At 39.1% G+C, this 21,384-nt stretch overlaps 1 protein-coding gene across 2 annotated transcripts in view; it reads left to right on the forward strand.

Annotated features, from left to right (window-relative positions):
• Positions 1-679: 679 nt before the first annotated feature.
• The window catches only part of LMBRD1 (LMBR1 domain containing 1), an 82,139-nt gene continuing 61,434 nt past the window's right edge, over positions 680-21,384 (forward strand). For both annotated transcript variants that reach the window (XM_061460532.1, XM_061460534.1), the window contains exons 1-5: positions 680-818; positions 1,767-1,943; positions 11,708-11,768; positions 19,279-19,376; positions 20,336-20,403. In XM_061460532.1, coding sequence (XP_061316516.1) covers positions 759-818; positions 1,767-1,943; positions 11,708-11,768; positions 19,279-19,376; positions 20,336-20,403 — 464 coding nt within the window. In that variant the 5' untranslated portion in view covers positions 680-758. The remainder of the gene's footprint in view (positions 819-1,766; positions 1,944-11,707; positions 11,769-19,278; positions 19,377-20,335; positions 20,404-21,384) is intronic.

Genomic DNA, 21,384 nt, shown 5'->3' on the forward strand with positions numbered 1-21,384 from the left:
GTAAAATGAGTGGGGGTATTTCCTCCCAAACGACCACCCACAGAGACCATTCCTCAAATTCACAGCGCCTGAAGCACAGCCTTATCTACCAAAGCTGCCATACACATGAGTAACAAGGACTGGGTGGGGATTTTGCGGAACTATGATGAATGCGCATATAGTAAATTTATATGAGGTGCAAACTGTCTCTTCTCCGTGTGCATGACAGGCAGAGTGATCCCTATGCACCCAGTACCGTAATAAAGTAATGTCGGCTTTCTAACTTGTCATTCTGGTTAGAGAGTTTATTTCCCAGGTTTCAGTAACGCTTTTACAGAGAAAAGCGACAATCAGAAAGTTTAAAATGCACCTAAAAGGGATGTGGGGGGATCACCCTGATGCCCCTAACCCTCTCCCGATCCCTCCCTCCTCTTCCTGCATACACCGCTGCGCTCGTCGTCGGACAGCTGCTATCTCCAGCCGAGGGAGCGGCTCCCGTCACCGCTCCCCTGCGGCCGCCCTTTTCTCGCATCCTAAACTATCGCGACAGCCAGTCCGTGCGTGGCGAACCCACAGCTACCAGCCCTTCGCTGCACCCACAGCAGGACGTGCCCGCACGAACGGGAACCGCCGCCCACCAGCTGAAGCGAAACCACTGGCACATGACGTCATGCGCTGCGCGCCTGGCAGCTTTTAACCCTGTTCCCACGGTGGCGCGACCCGCCCCGTTAAAAGTCCCGCCTCACGGGGTGGGCGCGTTGTTGCTGACGAAAGCGAAGATGGCGGCTGCCGTCTCTGAGCTGCTGACCGGATGGTGCCTTTTCGGCCTGGCGTTGCTGGTGAGAGGCGCATCCCGTGGCCCAGCTGTCCCAACTGTGGCACCCCTTGCACTCCGCTATCCCTACCAGGGTTTTGTTCTTCCGTTTTCGGTCTCTCGTTGTTACAGTTCCGGGTTCCCGCTTGATCTCCTCGCTCGGGCTGTCCCACCAGCTGCCCCAGCAGCGAGTCCTTTCCCGCAGCTCTTAGCGGCGGTGGCTCGTAGAGGTCGGTGGAACCCGCAGCTGATGAGACAAGGCTGCCTCGCCTTCCTGTAGTTAGCCCTTCTTGTGTATGTTCCAGCCCTTCTTGTGTGTAAGTACTGCTCTTGCTGTTGCTCGAGCTGTGCTTAGCCAAGTACGGAAAATGAACTATGTGCGGTGAATATAGCACTGAAGGATGTGGACCTGTTGGAACGAGTCCAGAGCAGGGTCACAGAGGTGATGAGAGGGCTAGAGCACCTCTTCTATCAGGACAGGCTGAGAGAGCTGGGCTTGTTCAGCCTGGAGAAGGCTCGGGGAGACCTTAGCCTATGGGGGTCCTACGAGAAGGTTGGAAAGTGAGTTTATACAAGGGCATATAGTAATAGGACAAGGGGGAATGACTTTAAATTAAAAAAGGTAGATTTAAATTAGTAAGAATTTCCTTACTGTGAGGGTGGTGAGGTGCTGGCACAGGTTGCCTAGAGAGGCTGTGGCTGCCCCACCCCTGGCAGTGTTCAAGGCCAGGTTGAATGAGGCTTTGAGCAACCTGGTCTAGTGGAAAATGTCCTTGTCTGTGGCAGGGGATGGAACTAGGTGTTCTTTAAGATCTCTTCCAACCCAGACCGTTCTGTAGTGTTTAGGACTGAGGTTAAAAGTCTGCTGATGCTCTGTCAGTCATGAATACCAAGACACAGGGTTTAACTTCAGTGCCCGCTTTCTAACATCCTCATTGTTCAACTCATAACTTTCTTTTCTTGTGGGTTTCAGGCTATTCTGATTTTCTGCTGGGTTTATGTGCGCAAGTATCAGAGTCGTCGGGAAAGTGAAGTGATTTCTACTATAACAGCTATCTTTGCACTGGCGGTCGCTCTTATCTCGTCAGCGCTACTACCAGTGGATATCTTTTTGGTTTCATATATGAAAAATCAAAATGGTACATTTAAGGTATGGACTTTTAAAAATGTTAATTGCCTCTTCAGAAGAAGTACTTATGTTAAAAAGGGATGTTCTTGGGTTGACAAAGTGTTTTAACTGAATACTAATATATGATCTAGTGCCTGAGTATTTGGGAAAGCTGGAAACTAGTACTCTGAATACAGCACTGAACTTTTGTTTGAACTGGATTTCAGTTTTCATTTCTATTACCTATTTTTGATACTCTACTAATTTGCAAATGCTTCTACTTTCTGTTGTGCGAAGAGGAGTGTGTATGCTGTCCTGAAAATATAAATAAATCTCTTAAATGTTGCTTTTTAGTACATCATTGTGGGGCATGGTAGAATGCAATTTGTTGCTCCTTTGCTCAAAACCAGTTTGCATTGCCCATTTGAAGTTTATAAATTTTTTTTTGCCAAAATTCTTTTAATTCTGGTAATGAAACATTTGGACTTGTAAAGACTCCCTGTGTTAATCTACCCATGTTGTAGAGTCTGGGTTAACAAGCACTTTTTTAAAGAGGGGAAGGTGGAGCGACCCTTGGGCAAGGTAGATATAGTAATATCTCTTCTTGGCTGATAGGGCCTGAACTGAGCTACTGTTTTTGTGAACTTAAGCTGTAGGGTGTTGCTGTGCAGAATGAGTTCTTAGTGGGATGAGTACTCACTGTGGTCTGCTGTAAGCCTTTCTGAAAGTAGTTCTTCCCAATGCTTAAAGCTTCAGCCTCTTTAATTTTAGAGGAAGGTTCTTGAAGGTATTAACTTTGTGAGGACACCCCCATTAGAAATAGGTCAAACTGGAGAATATTAGTAACTTGAATAACTTCTTAGTTTGGTTTGGAGCCCACCTGGATCTGTAGTAAAAGATATGATCCTGGAACAAATGAGGGAGTGGTGCCTGTGCATTAAACTGAAAGACTGTGTTTCCTTCCAGCCCTGCTTCCAAAGGAAAACCTAGCTCCTGCTAGATCCTTTATAAAGCTTCAGAACTAGCTTGCAGCCAATACTTTTAGCTGGTGCTCATGTAAATGTAAGTCATAAGAAGCTTTTGAAAATGAGTTGTGATGTGATTCTTGGGCTGTTTATTAGTAGTAGCAATACAGGACAAATTAAGCTTTTGCTTAATGCTGTTGTTAAAAGCTTGTGTATTCAGGCCTTCTTTCTTGAGAATTAAAATGACTGTAGAAGTTGGAAGAAGGCTTTCGTATGTCATGATACTAGCAGTTTAATGAGAATAATACTATGTATTAAGAAATATATTGAGCATGACTAGCTAGAGAATAAACAATGATGTAACTAGGCCTAGCTGAAAAAAGTGTATCTGCTGGGGGCCAAGCAGAATTTCTAGTTGCAAAGGAGACCTATTTTGTTAATTTATGCATTCCCTGATTTGAGAAACAAACCTGTGAGGAGAATAGGAGTCCCAATGGGGTCGTGTAGTCCCTACAGCCTTATTTAAGGAAGTATGTGTAATAGAAGAAAAACTACTATACTTGAAGTACTGTTTTTCTTGTGCTGTGGTGCATAGATTCTGTTTAAAAATTGTACCTGAAAACATGCTATTACACTGGTGGTAAAGCTTTTCTCTCTTTAAAGTACCCTTTTGCCTGTGCTTCTGAGGCTTCTTGGTCCTGCTTAGTTCCTAGTGTTTGTAGATGCTGCTCTTAGCCTGTTGAAATAAAATTGCTGCGTGCTACCTTTCAGAAGAATTATTTTTTTCTCTCTTAAGGCTCAGATGAATGAGTTTCTACTTTGCAGGAATAGCATGAGAACTAATACGCTTGTCCAACACAAGTGTTGAAATTGGTGTGGAAATATTAATGTAACCTTTCTGATAAAGTTGAGTGAAGTCAGACCACACAAACCTATATGTAAACAGCTTGCTGATTTGGTAGTCTCAGTTTAGGAGTAATGTCAAGTTAGGAGGTTCACAGCATCTAAATGTGAAATATTCCTGAATTGTTAAAGCTTTTAACTCTGTCCTGTGTAACAGGCTTTTTTTCCTGCTACTGCTTCACGAGTAGAATGGACTGGATTGGGTTCAGAACATTTCTGAGAGACTACTACCCTTTTCCTGGAGCTTTCTTCAAGCTCAGCACCTCCAAGGCCCTATATCTGACCTGGGGTCTGAAGGACTGGGACTGGCAAGAATCCTTTATTGCTTTTGTATGGCCAGAATGAGTGGGTCTTCTCTAGATGATTCCCCTCAATGAATTTTTGAGGTGAATCCAGATAGTGGATGTGGATAATGTTCTCTGTAGATAAGTAATTAATTCATCAAAAAAACCCCACCAACTGGGTTATTCCAGAGCTTATGCCAGAAGAGTAGTAGCAGTTATGCAGATCATAGGTAAACACTTTTTTGCTGCACATATTCCTTTCCTCTACCTCTTCCAACTGTAATTCCCTGCATCAGTGTTAGAGATGAGGAAGTCAAGGATGCTCAACTTACAAGGAAGTGGTACTGTATTTGGACTTTTAGTTAATTTTTAATGCATCTGACCCTACTATCAACTTGCAGGTATTGAGTTTTTTTTTCTGTGAACAACCTGCAAAAAGCATGTTATATTAATAGCAGAGGGTAAATTGAAGGCATAGTCTTGTGGTTCAGAATTCTCATTATGATTTGTGTGTTCAGTGGCAAGTAAAGGTGTGTGTCATGGCAACAAGGATTAGTTTAACTGTCTAAAGTGAGATACCCAGGCAGATTACCTTTCTGTGAAGGCTGTCAAAATGATGCTGCTTTTTGAGTTCACTTAAAGCAGTGTTGTGTAGCCCTTTTCCATCATGTGTTCTGAGGTGTCTTCCTTGACAAGGGCCATATAGTATACCTTGGTCAGCCTTTGATAACCTTGAGGTCCTGTCCATTCTGACAGGACTGTTGAATTTAACATACCGTTTCTACATATTTCAATTAAGACCAATTTTTCTTCACTATAAAGAAGTGGCTTATGGCATTCGGTACCTGTTGGTCTTGCTGTATTTTGTGAGACTTAACAAATGTTATCTTAAAGGTTTAATAATGATCAGTTTTGATATTAGGTTTTGCATAGTAGTTCTGTAGTCTTTTAGGGAAGGAGCAGTGGTGCATGGACTTGGATGGTCATTATTCCTATGTACCATAAAAGAGCTTTTCTGGAGGGTGGGATTACTTTGATTCATTGTGGCGTTAAGTAGGAAAGCAGGCTTTTGGTTCTAGCACTAATCAGAAGAACTTGAGTATTTTGTAAGTGAAGTCCTGATAATATTTGCCAGAACCACTTTTATCTTGACTGTTTTGGCTGTTTCCATTGACAGTGCTTTAATTTGTGCAGTGGAGTTCAAATATATCCAGTTGGATATGATCTGTTTGATCTGAAAGCTTGTTTGATTTATAACAAGCACTTGGGAACAGAAAACCTCACCCTGCCTTAAAGACTTAAGATTGCTGATGTCTGGGTCGGACCTACAAGTCTCATAAATATTTAAAACAAAGCTGATAGTGTTTTGCAGCAGAAAGACTTCTTGAAACAAGGATGTTATCACCATGGTGTCTTTTTTTTTTTTAATCTGTTGTTGATGCAGCAGAAGGCAGGTGATGACACACATTTCTTTTTGAAATGTGTGTATTCTTGCTAATTACATGAAGTTAAGTCAGTGATACTTCTTTCAGTCTGGTTAGACTGAACACCTGATAAAACTTGTGTGTCTGCATGAATAATTAAAAGCCAGTTGTCTCCTTAATGATTCAAGTAGTAATGTCTGTTTAATAAGAGATCATTTTTGCAGACCATTCTATGAAGATTTTGTATCTTTATGTAGCTGCTTTAGGATACAGAATCACTAGATCTGTCAGATGTTTTTATTCTAGAAAGATGTTCACTGAGAAATCATTATCAAATGAGACCATGCTTCCTGTCCTTAGGAATTATTGTGTAGGAATTGTGAGATAGCAATATTTGGCCAGGTGTGGCTGAGATATGAATGGAGAATGTTATTCTCCATGTGGTGGTCAGAATCGTGGCTTTGTCCCATTTTGGGGGTAACAGGTTGGAAGATCTGAGACCTGGGTGTGAAATTTCTTCTTGTGTAACCTGCTATGACCCACTCACCAGTTCTTGGTATTGCATCTTCGTTTTGTTGGCTAAGCTTTGGGACAGGCTGATCAGCAGAATGACTGGTCCATCTACATTTAATGAAACATCACAAATACTGAAACTCGGAATGTTGCATCGTTTTAAGCTGTATTAAGGTACATTTGCAGAGTGGAAGCTGTCTTCATTGGGTACTTGTGAAATTGTTACAAAGTCCTTTAGCGACAGTAGAAATACCTGTTTTAAGAGGGACAAAAGAATGAAATTCATGGCTATTCCCTCACCAAAAAGTGGGGAAGGTAAAAAATGTCAGATTACTTGTACTGCTTTCATCTGGGGAAGTTATCTGTGCAGTTTGAATAATACTGTTCTGTTGAAATATGTTAATCTAAGTCATGAACTGGACATAGTTGCTGGCAGAAGGAAGACTGGGGGAAGCAAGTGCTCTTTGTAACTGATTTTCTATGAATGTAATTATAAAATTAATCTTCTGAGGGAGCTTTGCTTTGGTTTAAAGTTAGGTTAAACAGAAGTGTCTTAAACTGCCTTTTTTAATCTTTATTTACATAACATTTTATCAAAGGATTTAGTTTTTACACCTGTAACTGTACTTAAATTTCCTGAATCCCTCAACATGGCTTGTGTTAAGAAATCCGTGAGAGTAATACATTAATCTAGGCCATCATACTCATTGTACATATCCCTGCAAATTGTTGATTCCCTTATCTATCAATGCAATGCACTGGTACAGGTGTTTTAAAGATGGTAGGATGTAGGCTTGCTAACCTGCATGGAACAGGATGAAGTACAGCAGAACAGTGCAGAATGCCTGAATTCTGCAGATCTTAAGAGAATTTGTAGTCACATTTATGCATCTTAAACTCCTGTTGAAGGCAGTAATGAATGCTCACCTTTGTAGTCTGTTGTGCTTCTGTGGTGTTTGCTGTATATATTGTAGGCTTGGGCTGTAACTGGGGAAGAAGAAAATGCACTAGATGTAGAGGCTGTCCAGATAAGTTTTTACATTGAGTCCTGGATATGTGTGTCCAGTAAACTCATACACCTATCAACTTGAGACACCAGCACTGCTGCTGAGAATGTCAGAGCTCTGACGCTTACTACGTAGCAGTGCTTCTTGCTTTTGACAAAGACACTGCTGCTGTCACAAGCTTTTTGAAACAGCTCAGATGAACTAGTTAGCTGCTTTTGAGATGCTGATGATGTGTGCATATGGATAATTCGTCAGCAAGAGAAGGATTTTTCAATTTGTGTAAATGTGGGGCTTCAGCAGCTGACTGAAAGCTGACATAATAGGTATAATATACCATTAAATTCCCTTGAATTACAGATTTCATGGCAAAGTAAAAGTTTGTAAGTTCAGTCATGTGTACACAATGGTGAAATGTACACATCTTTATCTTTTAATGTAAGATAACATCTCAATATTTTAATATGCTGTAATGTATGCTTCCTAGTATATTACTCAGTCCTGTTGATAACTTAATTTGAGCAACAGAATGAAAAACAATTGCTGTGTCTTAAAGATTTACATCTGTATCCTGTTATAAATGTTACTAATGCTTTTTCTGGAGTTGGAGGAGAAGGATCCTTTTGGCAGTTAAGCCCTGTTGTATTTCAGTTACTAGCTATCTCATCCTGTAAAGTGGCCATGACACTTAAACTTCAGGTCTTACTATAGCTTTTCATGCTTATTCTTGGTGTGGGTTTTGAATGTCTCTCCTTTGCTCACTGGAGAGATCTTTGTTGAATGCTTACTTGGAAGTAAATAGTGCCACCTGTTCAGTCTTGCTTTTCTCTTAGGTGTAATTAAAGCAATGCATTTCCATAATTTTTAACACTAGTTAATTTAAGCAGTCTAATATCCTGTGTACATATTCTAAAGATCAAATTCTTTTGTGGTGTCTTTTTATACAAATGGCTAGAATTTTTTCAGTTGAAATGCTGTTGTGCTTGAGCCTGACAGTCTTGAAAGGTTGGGCTTATTGTATGCTTGACAAATACTTAAGGTGTTCCTTTTGTCACTTTTGCTAAAATATTTTTCATGAATTTTTGCTGATTAGAGAACAAAATGCACATGTAACTTTCTACTCAAATTCCAGTTAAATGCTAACATAATGTATTTCAGGCATTGAATTTTAAAAGCTCAATATAAAGTGACCTATTCGAAGTCACTTAATATAGTAACACAAAGGAAGGGTGATACTGATTTTACCAAGGTTACAGAAAATAAGGTGTTTGTCATCAAGCCTGTGTTCTGTTGGAGTTTAGGCAGTTCTGAGAGAACTGATAAAGCAAGTAATAAGTGTCTTTGAGTTTTACCATGCGCACTCTTCAAAGAGTATGTTCACTTGCATCTTTCATGTGGTCTGTATTAGTGCATGTATCTTTACAACAACTGAAAGGGCTTGAGTTTATAAGTTTGAAGAAAGCCTATGCATAGAAATGTAAAGGCATTTTGACAATGCTGGACCTTTTCTTACCAATTCAGTTATGTTGGCATATATCCAAAATTGTTAGCTTTTGAAGAGTTTTCCTTCTGGATAACCACTTTTTTGATCTTGACTTCTTGTAGATAGGGCCACACAAGAACAGTTCTGGACTATGTTTAAGCTGTACAGACAGGCTTGGAGTTCAGGATTCAGTCCCCGAGTTTGGCTGCCAATAATCATGTTAAAAAACATTTAGCTTCCTTAAACTAATAGTTCCTCTTGAGAAGAAGAAAAAAGGGATGGGGAAGAGCTTGACTTCAGCCTTCTGGCTGGGTGCAATTACCAATGTAGTTGAAGTTGTTTTTTCACTTCCATTCTCTGAGCAGTTTGTTAGGGCTGAGTAATACAATTCTGAAAAAGATCAGATTTTGTTCTTGTTCACATAATGAATATCAATGCGGTTACATTTTGGGATTTACGGGATCTAAATCCTAACATGAGTTGATGGGTCTCTCTTTGGTAGGATTTGGGAAATACTACTCCACTAATTTCTGTGAAGAATTATGGCTTCTTGGTCAGCATGTGACTTTGTACAATAACTTCAGGAAAACAGTCTGCCCTTTGTATTATGTGAAGAGCTTCAGTGCTTACACCAGAAACTCAAAGCACACTGTTAATGTCTAAGCTCTGCTAATGTTTGAGTATCAAGTAATCCAGCAAGTTTAAATTGTAATACCTAGTTTAAGGTACCATTTGCTGAAGGTAACTTGAATAATCATGCAATTCAAATCTTGGTCAAACTAAAAAGTAAAGGGTCATTGTCCTGAAAAAGGAGATTATGGCTTAAACTGGGTGCATAACTAATAAAAATATAAGCTTGTAAGATGCAACTGAACACAATAAGTTATTTGCATGCTTATATTTAAGTACTATTGCATCTGTATGTATAAATTTCAGTCATAGTTATTCTGTGATAGAACTGCTGTGTGCATGGTGTACTGTGTCCCGGTCTGAGGCCCACAGTGCAAGAAAGACATGGAACTGTGAGAGCAAGGCCACAGTAATGGTCAGAGGGTTGGAGCATGTCTCCTATGAAGAAAGGCTGATAGAATTGCGGTTGTTCGGCCTGGAGGGTGGTGAGGCACTGGAGCATGTTACCCAGAGGAGTTGTGGATGCCCCATCCCTGGTAGTGTTCAAGATCAGGTGGGACAGGGCTTGTTAGTAGAGGATGTCTCACCCCATGGTGGAGGGGGGTTGGGCTACATGATTCCTGAGGGTTTCTTCCAACCCAGACCATTCCGTTATCAAGCCAAACCTACTCTGTTCTTTCTGGTCTGTAAAATTTTACCGTTATGAAACTCTTCTGTGCTTATTCCTGTGTGCTCAGTCATTTTCACCTTTGCTAGCACTATGTACCCAGTAATTTTTTAGAAGCAGCATTTTTGTCTATATCGCTGTGTTTGTGTTCTTTAATGAGTGATTCTTTTGTAATGTTGCCAAGTACAGTAGTAACAGGAAGTGAATCACTGTAGAGATTCTCAGAGGAATATGGGTCTTATTCCGCATCTGGAATATTGTGTCCAGTTCTGGGCCCCTCAGTTCAAGAAGGACGGGGACCTGCTGGAGAGAGTCCAGCGCAGGGCAACGAAGATGATTAAGGGAGTGGAGCATCTCCCTTATGCGGAAAGACTGAGGGAGCTGGGTCTCTAGAGAAGAGGAGACTGAGGGGTGACCTTATTAGTGTATATAAATATATACAGGGGGAGTGTCACGAGGATGGAGCCAGGCTCTACTCAGTGGCAAACAATGATAGGACAAGGGGTAATGGGTACAAACCGGAACACAAGAGGTTCCACTTAAACTTGAGAAGCAACTTCTTCTCAGTGAGGATGACGGAACACTGGAACAGGCTGCCCAGGGAGGTTGTGGAGTCTCCTTCCCTGGAGACATTCAAAACTTGCCTGGACACATTCCTGTGTAACATTATCTAGGTGTTCCTGCTCCGGCAGGGGGATTGGACTAGATGATCTTTCGAGGTCCCTTCCAATCTCTAGCATACTGTGATACTGTAATACACTACTCACATCTAGATTTACATGCTTGAAAAATAAATGTTTGATACCTTAGAGCCTTATGTACAGAATTATTCTTTGTAATTCAAAATCCTACCAAAGCAAATTCTGCTTATCAAATTCTTTTTATCAAATTGACTTTGCCCTTTGTATAGAGTTGGGTCTAGAAAACACATTTTTCTTACCTGGCATTTTATAGAAAATGTTCCTAAACTCTAGTTTGACTGAAAGTCAGTAATATAGATATTGGCTTCAAGTGGGATTTTGGGGCTGTGCTTTTACCAGTTCCCAGTGTCAGCTTTACTGGTGCAGAACTAGTGCTTTTTTGATTGAGAGGTATTGACTTCAAAACAAGTGCATCCTTGGCTTAACTGGGTTCTTCTAATGCTTTCCACATGCGTATTTTCTGAGGAGTTGTAAAGTAGATGTAAATGTGTCAATTATGAAATCAAATGCATCCAACTGCTGGGCTGGACAACTCAAACAGCTTAGTTGTTGATGTGGTGCATTAGAAAAGAATGCACAGCTTCCAAGCCTATTATATGCCAGGTTTTGTAAAGACACATCCTAAGGAGAGCTTTGTCCTGCAAGGACTTGACTTTGAAGCTCAGTGTCCACTGCAGTGTTCAGAATTACAAAAAAAAAAGCTAGAACTGCAAATAACTGTACCTTCAGTTGCCTTTTACAAAACATCTTCAAAAAACTGTTCAGATTGAGTTTCAGGCTCATTAGCTGCATTGTCTGATCTGTAGTAAACAGTTTTGTAAAAATAGGTATTAAGAGGCTGCTTAAATACTAAGAGAACAAGAGTGAGTTATTAGCTGCTAAAAATTAACTAATAATTTTTTCAGTTTTGTATTGGTAATATAATGTATGATAACTAAAGATTTTTTTTTAATCTGGGAAGAAAAAAAAGAGCTTTGAAGGTATGAGGCTAACAGCCAGAGGGTATAAGCAGTGGGGATACTGTTGCAGTGTCTGTCCTTTGAAATGCATCACATTCATGAATTGTTATTGGAAGGTAATTACCTCTAACTTAAATTCTAATGCAAACTGGGTGCTTAATGTTTTTCCTTAGGCATTTGATATGAGCAGTGGTTTTGATTCTGTAAGAATGCTATTGAATGAAGCATTCTTCTGTTTCATTTGATAAAAATGCTTCTGTCCTTTATTGTTAGGACTGGGCTGATGCTAATGTTTCAAGACAAATTGAAGACACTGTACTTTATGGATATTACAGTAAGTATTTTTAACCTCTATTTTTTTTATTTCCTACTCAGTTAATAGGACCTTCCAGTGAAGGCATGAAGTTTTTAGGGGCCATATTAAATTATCCCTTTTTGGTTAAAAATTAGTCTTGCATGACTTTGGTTAAACATGAAGACTTAGTGCTCTTCAGTTAATTTTTTTACATTGAAGAGCCCCCTAAAAATGCAAATATGCTGAAGGCCAATCCAAAAAAAGTATAATGGCTTCTGTCATAATCTACTGTTAACATTTTTCCTGTGTGCGTATTTAGAGGCCCATTAAGGGAAACTCGGTGTTTTGCTGTAACTTTTATGGCACTTTACGTATGCAGCAATGTGAAACTTGCTTTCCATGAATAAAGCTTGTGGAACACTTAACGGTGTTCAGATTCAGCAGCTACAGTATTCAAAGTTAACAGCTGCTCTAAAGGAGCTTAAAGGAGTTGAGTCAGGAGTGGTAATCCTAAAAAAAAACTGAAGCAAAAGTTTTACAGAAATCAAGCCAAATAAACTGATTGTTTTCTGTAGTTTTAGAATAGTTTTTTAGTTGTCCTCCTGAAACTTATGAAAAGCTGTACTACTAATGAATGTATGTAAGAGGTATCTGTGGAAGAGTGATGCTTATCAGAGAGTGAAATGCTTGCTTCGGTCAATCATATAAACTCAGACATAATTGCCTGCTTTTGGTTACATTTCATAAGACTTTGCATGGAAGACTGTGGGTTGGCTCTTGTGAATGTATTTTCTTAGATCAGGAAATAATTTGTTTTTAATAGTGAACTTGTTTTTTCTTAACTTACAGAATGCATGTTGCCTGCCAGTGATAGTGACAGAAACCAGAATGTGCAGTTTCATGCTGAGTGAAATGTGAAGCCAAAAGTAGTAGGAAACTTGTTTTCAAAAAGGAACTTCTAAAATTCTAGTTTATCTCCCTCTAAGAGTCTTCAGTACAGAATAGGGGAATTCCTTTGTGTTAGCTTTTTGCTTTTATTAGGTTGCTACAGTCTTGTTTAACAGCTCAAGCATTTCACGAATCCTAACATGGAACAGTCTTCAAACTCTTCTGTGAACCATTTTCTATAGATTTGTGAAACTGATGGATGAACTTCCATAAGATGTTTTGGGCTGAGTCTCTTTGTAAAGCAAGATGTCCCTTGGTAAATCCTGAACTAATTTTTGGAACAGATTTAAGTAAAAAAAAAAACAAAACAAACAAAAAACCCCAACAAAACCCTGATGTTGTTTTTGGCCTGTCTGCACAGGTCTACTTGAAATATTGTAGGACTAATGTTTTATTCCATAGCATATCCTCCAGATGGTGGTAGAGATTTAAAGATGTTTTTAACAGTATTTTTCTTTTGTGATCTTAATTTAAGGAATTGATGCATGTTTTTATAACTAGAGCTACATTGAAATGAACAGTAATAGGTAACTCATCTTTCAGAACTCTCCATCATTATTATATAAAAAGACAGCTTAATGCCTATCCTGCATCATTAGGCCTAGTCCCCTGCTGCTGTTACGCAGCATAGTGACATGAAAGCTGAGAAGGAACAAGTTAAACAACTTTTTCTAGTCTTGTAACACTATTCAATTTTTTTCTACTTGTATCCTCTTAAGGAAGTGTTTGATGTTTCTTAATAAATAGGCTGAGGAGAACTGAAATCTCCTATTGTACTTAAGAATATGAATACCAGGACTTCCTCTCTCCTGAAAATGTGGTGATAATTATATAGATCTCATTTACCCTCTGTAGCTGTAATGGCAACTTACAGTATAAATAATTGGTACACTTAAGTCACAGTCCTTCACAATCCATGTCACTTCTAATTGTAGCAAGAATTTGGAGGCTATGGTTTAACTGGTTGTCGTGGTTTAAACCCTAGCCAGACAGCTTGTTCACTCACTCCCAGTGAGTGGTGCCGGGCTGAGAGCAATTGAGGCCTCCCCCCCTGGGGCTCTCCCCTTCCCTGCTCCCGGAGGAATGGGGAGGAGGATCGAAAGAGTGCAACTCCCACGGGTTGAGACAAGAACAGTTCAGCAACCAATGTACAACACAAATCACCACCGCTACTACCAACGACAACAATGATAAGAGAAAATAACAAGGGAAGAGAATACAATACCACCAGCCAAGAAATGAGTCCGACCCAGAAGCCTGTGTCCCTGTGGGTAACTCCCAGTTACCTCCCCCCCCCCCCCCTCCCGGCATGATGTGCTGTGGTATGGAATACCTCTTTGGCTAGCCTGGGTCAGGTACCCCGTCTCTGCTTCCTCCCGGCTTCCCCTCCTCCCTGGCAGAGCATGAGCCTCACAAAGTCCTTGGTCAGGGTAAACATCACTTAGCAACAACCGAAAACATCGGCTTCACCAACACTGTTCCCAGGCTGGAAGTCAAAACACAGCACTGCACCAGCTACCACGAAGGAGAAAAATGACTGCTACTGCTGAACCCAGGACACGGGTATTTTAGAATATTAAGGATTACTTTACTACCTCTGCAGCTTGCTGAGAAAGCTGTCACTAAATGTAGAAGAACTACCCCCTCCTCCAAGTTGTTATTCCACATGAACAATATTGTCTTTCATGCCCAGCTGGCTTCTGGGCTAGTCTCATACAGAAGTAGAATGGCTTTATACTAGTAGAATAATTAATGAGAACTTTTTCAGAACAAATCTTGAAATAACTCTATCTTGAAGGAGGACTTCAGTAGCCTAAAAGCTTTACTTAGGAAACCAGTCTGCTCATTGCTTTAAAGCCATAGTGGCTTAGTGTGTTAATTCTCATAAAGCCAACTGTAGTAGAACATGTCTGCCAGTACTTCAGTGGTAGAAGAATGATCAGTGGTTGGCAGATGCTCTAAAAACAGCATATCAGCTTGTGTTTGGAAGGAAAACCCTTTTCAGAAGGCGTTATAATTGGAAACTCTCCAATGGTGGTTTCCTGTGCACCACAATTGGGCAGAAACAATTGACAGTGACCTAGTGCTGTGTTCTGTAGCTCTTCCTCTAACAAGCAAATCCTACTTGCTGAAATCACCTTGATGTTAATTGTCCTTTGGTGAAGTTTTGTGAATGGTGAAAGAATGCTATTGATAGATTCTGGTCTTCCTGTGAAGCAGACAGATTTCTTGACCTCATAGAATCATAGAATAGTTAGGGTTGGAAAGGTCCTTAAGATGATCTAGTTCCAACCCCCCTGCCATAGGCAGGGACAGCTCACACTAAACCATGACACCAAAGGCTCTGTCCAGCCTGGCCTTGAACACCCCCAGGGATGGAGCATTCACAGCCTCCCTGGGCAACCTATTCCAGTGTCTCACCACCTAACAGTAAAGAATTTCTTCCTTATATCCAATATAAACTTCCCTTGTTTAAGTTTGAACCTGTTACCCCTTGTGCTGTCACTATAGTCCCTAATGAATAATCCATCCCCAGCATCCCTATAGCCCCCCTTCACATATGCATGTGTTAAGTGTCTCCAAACTGCATTGTGGCAAGCACTGTCTGTTAAATTCTATGGGGGTCTCTACATGTGTGCTTTAAATTCTGTTCTAAACTTCCAGTTTTTCATTTCTCTGTTTCTTAAATAGAACTATTTTCTGAAGTCAGCAGTTACTGAGATAACTTGGATGATTTTTGTGTGGAGTTTTATCTACTTACAGCAGATGTTTGATACTGAGTCATTAAAACAAGGACATTAAAACAAGGCATTAGTAGGTGCAAGTCAAATGTGGCTATGTGTTTTCATGGTTTGGTCCTATGAGAAGACATGCTAAATACTGTGGAAAAACTTGCACAGCTGTACTTGACAAATATTGTGGAGTTACATCTATAGAAACTCTTCTAATAAGCATGATAATGGGAAGATGACAATTGGAAGATGACAATTGCCAGGTCTAACTTTCTATATTTAGGGTATATTTTATATTGATATGGTGCAAAACAGCAGAAAATAAGTAATTTTGACTTCAGAATTACTTTCTGAGGTGAAGAATTTATTTGGTTTTTAAAACAAACCAACTTACCAAGAAATTTTTGCTGAAGATTGCTTAGACTTTATGGCAGGAACTGTTGTTGTACTGGCTATACACTGAAGCACTTCAGTGGTAGTGCTTCAAGCTTCTGATACAACCCAGAAAAATGTTTCGAAACAAAAGCTGGACCTCTGAACCAGAGCAAAGAGCAGTCCTTGATTTAGAACTAAAGTCCATAGAAGAGTAATAATGAAAGCCGAGACAGTCTATCATGCTGCAAGGTAACAGTGACATTAGAGGGAGGGGACTATCTTTGTCACTTGGTTGACTGGCTGTTTGCTGCTGCATGATCTTTGAGTTTGAAGGTTAGCTTTCCAGGGAATAAACAGCCTTTTTAGTGGGCAGAACAACAGGCAATTAGATGCTTGCCTTTGGGTAAGTAACTTGTATGAACTTATGGAAAGTGCTGCTCTTCGTTTTTCATAAGTTCTGAAAAATAAAGTAAAAAAAAAAAAAACCCAGGAGACTGATCATCTTTCTGGTAGGAACTTTGCCAAATCTTTTAAAATTTCCTTTGTAGTATGAGGAAGAACAATGTTTTATTACCTTGTGTGATGAAAAATTAATTTTCAGTTCTAACTAAAAATTCTCACAGGCAGTTTTAGACTTCACCTGATAGATGAACAAAAATGTCTGTCTTAAAAAGATTTTGCTTAGGAAAAACAAATGCAAAGCTCTTAAGGGTTTGTTTTTTTCTTTGTGCTTTTTTTTTTTTATGTGGTTGGTCCTCTGAAGTTACCATGATAACAAGGTTATTCAACAGGGCAAATAGTAGAGCTTTTGCAACACTAAGTATAAGTTGGAGTTTATGCAGTTACATGTAAGTAAAATTATCCTCAAGCCTTAGTATTATGTGTTGTCTTGAAATGCATTGAAAGCCTGTAACTTCTGGAGAATACATTTAAGGTGAATTTAAGGGCGAAGTACCAGCAGAGCATTTGTGACAGATGGAAAATTCTGGAACGACTCTTATGCTGAATCTTGTATATGCAGATCCTGTCTCAAAGTTGATAGAGAGTATGCTATTAGAGCTTAAGGCTTTTAATATGAAACTTCTTTTAGAAGTTAGCATTGGCTGAGAACTACAGTCCTTCTAGTAAAGCATAAATTTGAAGGAATTGTGGCAATTTAATGGCTTCAAATAATGTCTGTGGGACGGAAAACTGTAACCATGGTTGATTTTTACCTCTTTTTAGATAGAGGTGACTACCTGACAGGTTTATGAACTGCCTGAATAGTCTCTACTTGGGGATTTCCCAAGGTCAGCACTAAAGAAGTCCCAGGGAGAGCCACTATAGCTCTACAGGTCTGCTGACTTCCATAACTGATTTGGCAGAAACAAAGGTTTAGCTGCAGAGTTACCTTGGCTCAATTTTTGTAGTCAATAGCTTGAATAGTGTGAGAAGTATTAAGGCTGGATGCACTCTTGAAATGGAAGTACAGTATTTTTGCCAGAAGGGGTCCTGTTTCCAGCAGCATGCTAGAGTGCTTTTTGCCACCCTGCTTTAGTCATTTTTCTGGCATCTGGTAGATGCTTCTGGTGTCCTAACCCAAATTTCAAAACTGCTGGTGACATTCTTCCTAATGCAGATCCAAGGTGGTGTTGGCCACCTGTGCTGTGAAACTGCTGTCTTTGTTACAGTTTTGTGTCAGTGTGGCAAGTTAAGGTGACCCAGCACAAAGTCTAGCAAACACTGAAGATGGTGCAAAGAAGAGTTTAAGTATGACAGGTAGGTGGTGGAGAGGGGGAAGTAGAACTCCTTGGATCAGATATGACTTGCCTCTTAATGCTCGCTGAGGAATGCATTTCAGCATCTGACTGCTATGGTCAAGTAGGTAAGATTCTGGCTTTTCTGTTATTGGTGTGGAATGGTGGTGTGCTTTTTGATCTGCTTCTCAGATGCTTAGAGTTAGACGTGAGTAGTTATGTCTGAATATTTTAGCTACACTTACGCAGTATTGACCTTGCAGGCAAACCCCACATATTTAATCTTTAGCTTGGAAGCATGATCTAGCTCTGTAGTGTGGCTTTTGCCTGTCCTGTAAGAGTCAAGAATGGATTGTGGGTAGAGGAGACTTGAGTGTAGAAGCAACTCCTGTGGTATACTTCAAATGCTGAGCTTCAGGGTTTTAGTTTAGATAAAGACCAGGTGAAATATAGTAAAGAAAAATCTGACCTAATCATATTTCTTGAATGAGGTTGAAAATGGGAAGCTTTTCCGCAGAAATAACTGAGCAAGATCAGCTGAGTCTTTAATATCCAGTTACACTTAATATTGCTCAAAGTATGCTGTACTTGCTTTTCAGTATCAGAACAGCATCAGCCTTGTTACTAGATTGTTTGATATCACTTACCTGCTTGAAATGGATTATTTTGAATAGGGAGTAGGTGAGAATGGTTTAGTGATGGCTGTGTGGGGAGCCCAAAGGCTGAATATTTCCTCTTTTTGCCACCATTGAAAGTACAGTAGTGGGCCTAATGAGCCACTGGAACTGATGTCACTTGCTATGATTTTTAGAGGATTGTTGTGTTTTCCCCAAAATTGTATTGAGAATTGCAGAAGTGTAAGGATGTTTATTAGGAAAGGCTTGCAGAAATATACCGTATTATATTCTTCCACTAGTTTAATAACCAGCCTTTCTTTTAAAAAGGTGTAGGGCTTGAGCTGATCGAGTTCTGTGTGAAGAGCATTAACTTGATATGATCCAGAATGAGACTAAACCATGGGACCCAATCTTTAGCACACTTCTGTAGATAGTGTAGGACTAGCTAGATAGTTATATCTTGTAGCTTGCTAATCAGCTCTTAGATAAGTTTTAATTGGTTTAGCAATATTACCTGAAATTAACTTTTACCTTATCTTGCTAATTTGAAAATATCTTTGGCCAGATGTGGCCTGGCTTTTCAAAGTAAAGACTGGAAGCTTTTCTTCAAGAAATTGAATGGCATTTTCTAATTGACTTTCCTTTGAAGTTGATTTTGACTAGTCAGACAACTTCTAAAAAAAGTAATTGTTGCTACCAAGTAAGCTTTCAGTGAGTTGAAGCATTTTGGCTTGGAAATTAAGAGAAGATTATACAAAAGGAGGTGGGTAATATTTAGCTTCAAATTACTAAGCAGTTGACATAAGAGGCTTTAGTGGAATTTTTAAAAGGTTTGATCCTTCATTGTGCCCTGCTTTACTTTTTTACTTTTTTCTTTTTTTTCTTTTCCCTGGTTCACTGCTCAATTGAAGCATGAACTGAAACCTTTAGTCTGAACGGGTAATTCTATGAGTCCTTCGGAGTTCATAAAAAAAGTAATAGTTCATCTGCTGGCTAGTAAATTTTATTTCCTTTTCAATGCTTGAAATTAGAGCTACAGTGAGAGTAAACTAATGTTTGTGTCTTTCCTTTTAATTACTATGCACTAAATGAAGTATCAATATATCTTTGTCTCTTCACTTAATTAAATTATTTCTCCTAGCTTTGTACTCCATCATACTGTTCTGCGTCTTTCTGTGGATTCCATTTGTCTATTTCTATTATGAGGAGAAGGAAGAAGATGATGGCAACACATGCTCGGTAAGTTCACTCTGGCAAATGCATCAAGAATGAAAAGGCAAATGAAAACGGATGAAAACAAAAGCAAGAATGATTGATTGTGGAACTTGGCTACTACAGTGTTTATTTCCAAGTCTGTTGCTACAGTTCCTTTAAAATACCGAGGCAGCTCTTAACACTTAGTCTGATGTAGTATACTCTAAGCACTGTAGTCTCACAGGAAATAAAACTTTAGTGAGATAAGTAATTAACATTTGTATTGCCATGAGTTCTTCCTACAAGTTCCTTTGAGCCTTATTTAATATACAGGAAAAACTGTTGCATGAGATTTTTCTTCAAATAGAAAATGTATTTCAACAGGTTTTATAATAGAAGACAGAAAGATTATGCTGATTCTGAGAGAGACACTAAATTTGATTACCTTCCTTACAATGTTTGCTTTTTTTCTTGAAGTAGGCAGTAGTAATTTATCTGTAGCTAGTACTTGTGTTTTTGTAATACACAGGAGATTTTTGACTTGCATGACATTCCAGGGAATGTAATAAATGCATTCCAGTAAGGCTCTAACTTCTCAAATGAAAATACTTTCCTTTAAAGAATCTTTTAATCCTTGATCATGATCATTTCCCCCCTTTATTCATTTGTACCCTTTACATGAGAAAGTCTTCTAATCCCAGCCATACTATAAACCACTGGTAGTAAGAATTTTCTTTGAGCGTATTGGCACTGAACAAATGTACCCTAGCTACTGGCCAGAGCTGCTCAAGTGTGTAGTTTATGATGGAAGCATAAGTTGAAAACTGTGAACAGTGATATCGAACTATGAGATTCTTCACGAATGTCTAATTCTGACTTGTGTTTACTCATTTTCTGTGGAAGTAATTTTGTAGAACACTTGTTGCACTAACTATGCTTTGCTGTGACTTGCTGGACAAATTCCTTTGTATTTCTTTATGTTAATATGTTTTTTTTATATACAGCAGGTTAAAACTGCACTCAAATATACTTTGGGATTCATCACAATTTGTGCAGTTCTTCTCTTAATTGGGTAAGTATTTGTATTGAATGTTAACAGGGGATATGCTAAATAGGCCCCCAAACAAAACTGTTTTGTGCAAATTTAGAAAAGGGAGACTATAGTGTACTCAATCTGTGTAATGAATATCTATCTTAATCTCTAATAGTTCTTAAATAGCCTGAGAATTAAGTACCTGAAAAAGAAGAGTTTAACTGGAAGATAAAATGGTTTTCTTAATTTTGGAGGTACTTGTGCTTCCAAGCTCTGTCTGTCTGTTCAGTATGAAAATCTATAAAGAATGTGATGAATATGACATTTACGCTGTTATACACTGAGATATCAATACAGTTGTAAAATATTTGTGCTCTTCCTTTTTTTTTTTTGCCTCTTATCAAATGCCTTCATGGACATCTTAACCAGCTTTTAGGAAAAGAGTAGGTTTTATGTGCTTAGTACTTTCCTAAATGGAAGTGTTCTGTGAAAGACATAAGTATAGTGTAGGGTTACACTTGAAATAGTTCCACCTTGTATGATAAAAGTTTTGCTGGTATTTGGTGAAAGGCAGACATTTCTGAAGTGCTAACTTGTTTGCAGCAAGTGCTGCTATTGTGAAACTCCAAGCAGTGTTACAAATTCAATTTAAGTTCACCATTAAGCATGACATGCACACCAGTATTGAATGTTTCTAATGCATGCTGTGTCATAAGCTTTTTAGCATTTTGACTGCAGCAGTAAAGTTGGTAAAATTTACAAAATGTGTGCTAAAATTATCCAAACTGAAGTACTGGAATGTAGGCACAAGAGTGAAATTAATGCTTCTAATTGTATTCCACCTTATGGGAATATTGTTTTAGTTATGATAAACATAGCAAGTCTCCTTTCGATTGAAAGTAACATTTGCTATTATAAGAGACTAAAGGAGTTTGAGCTAGTTTAATCATGGTCTAGAAATATTAAAGATTCTGGCAAAAGCCGTTTCACTGACTGTTGGCTAATGTTATAGGCAGACAT

The sequence above is a fragment of the Pezoporus flaviventris genome, unplaced genomic scaffold (assembly GCF_033815535.1).
Source record: "Pezoporus flaviventris isolate CSIRO_AGI_PZ_B2104156 unplaced genomic scaffold, CSIRO_AGI_Pfla_v1 ptg000031l, whole genome shotgun sequence".
NCBI classification, from domain to species: domain Eukaryota; kingdom Metazoa; phylum Chordata; class Aves; order Psittaciformes; family Psittacidae; genus Pezoporus; species Pezoporus flaviventris.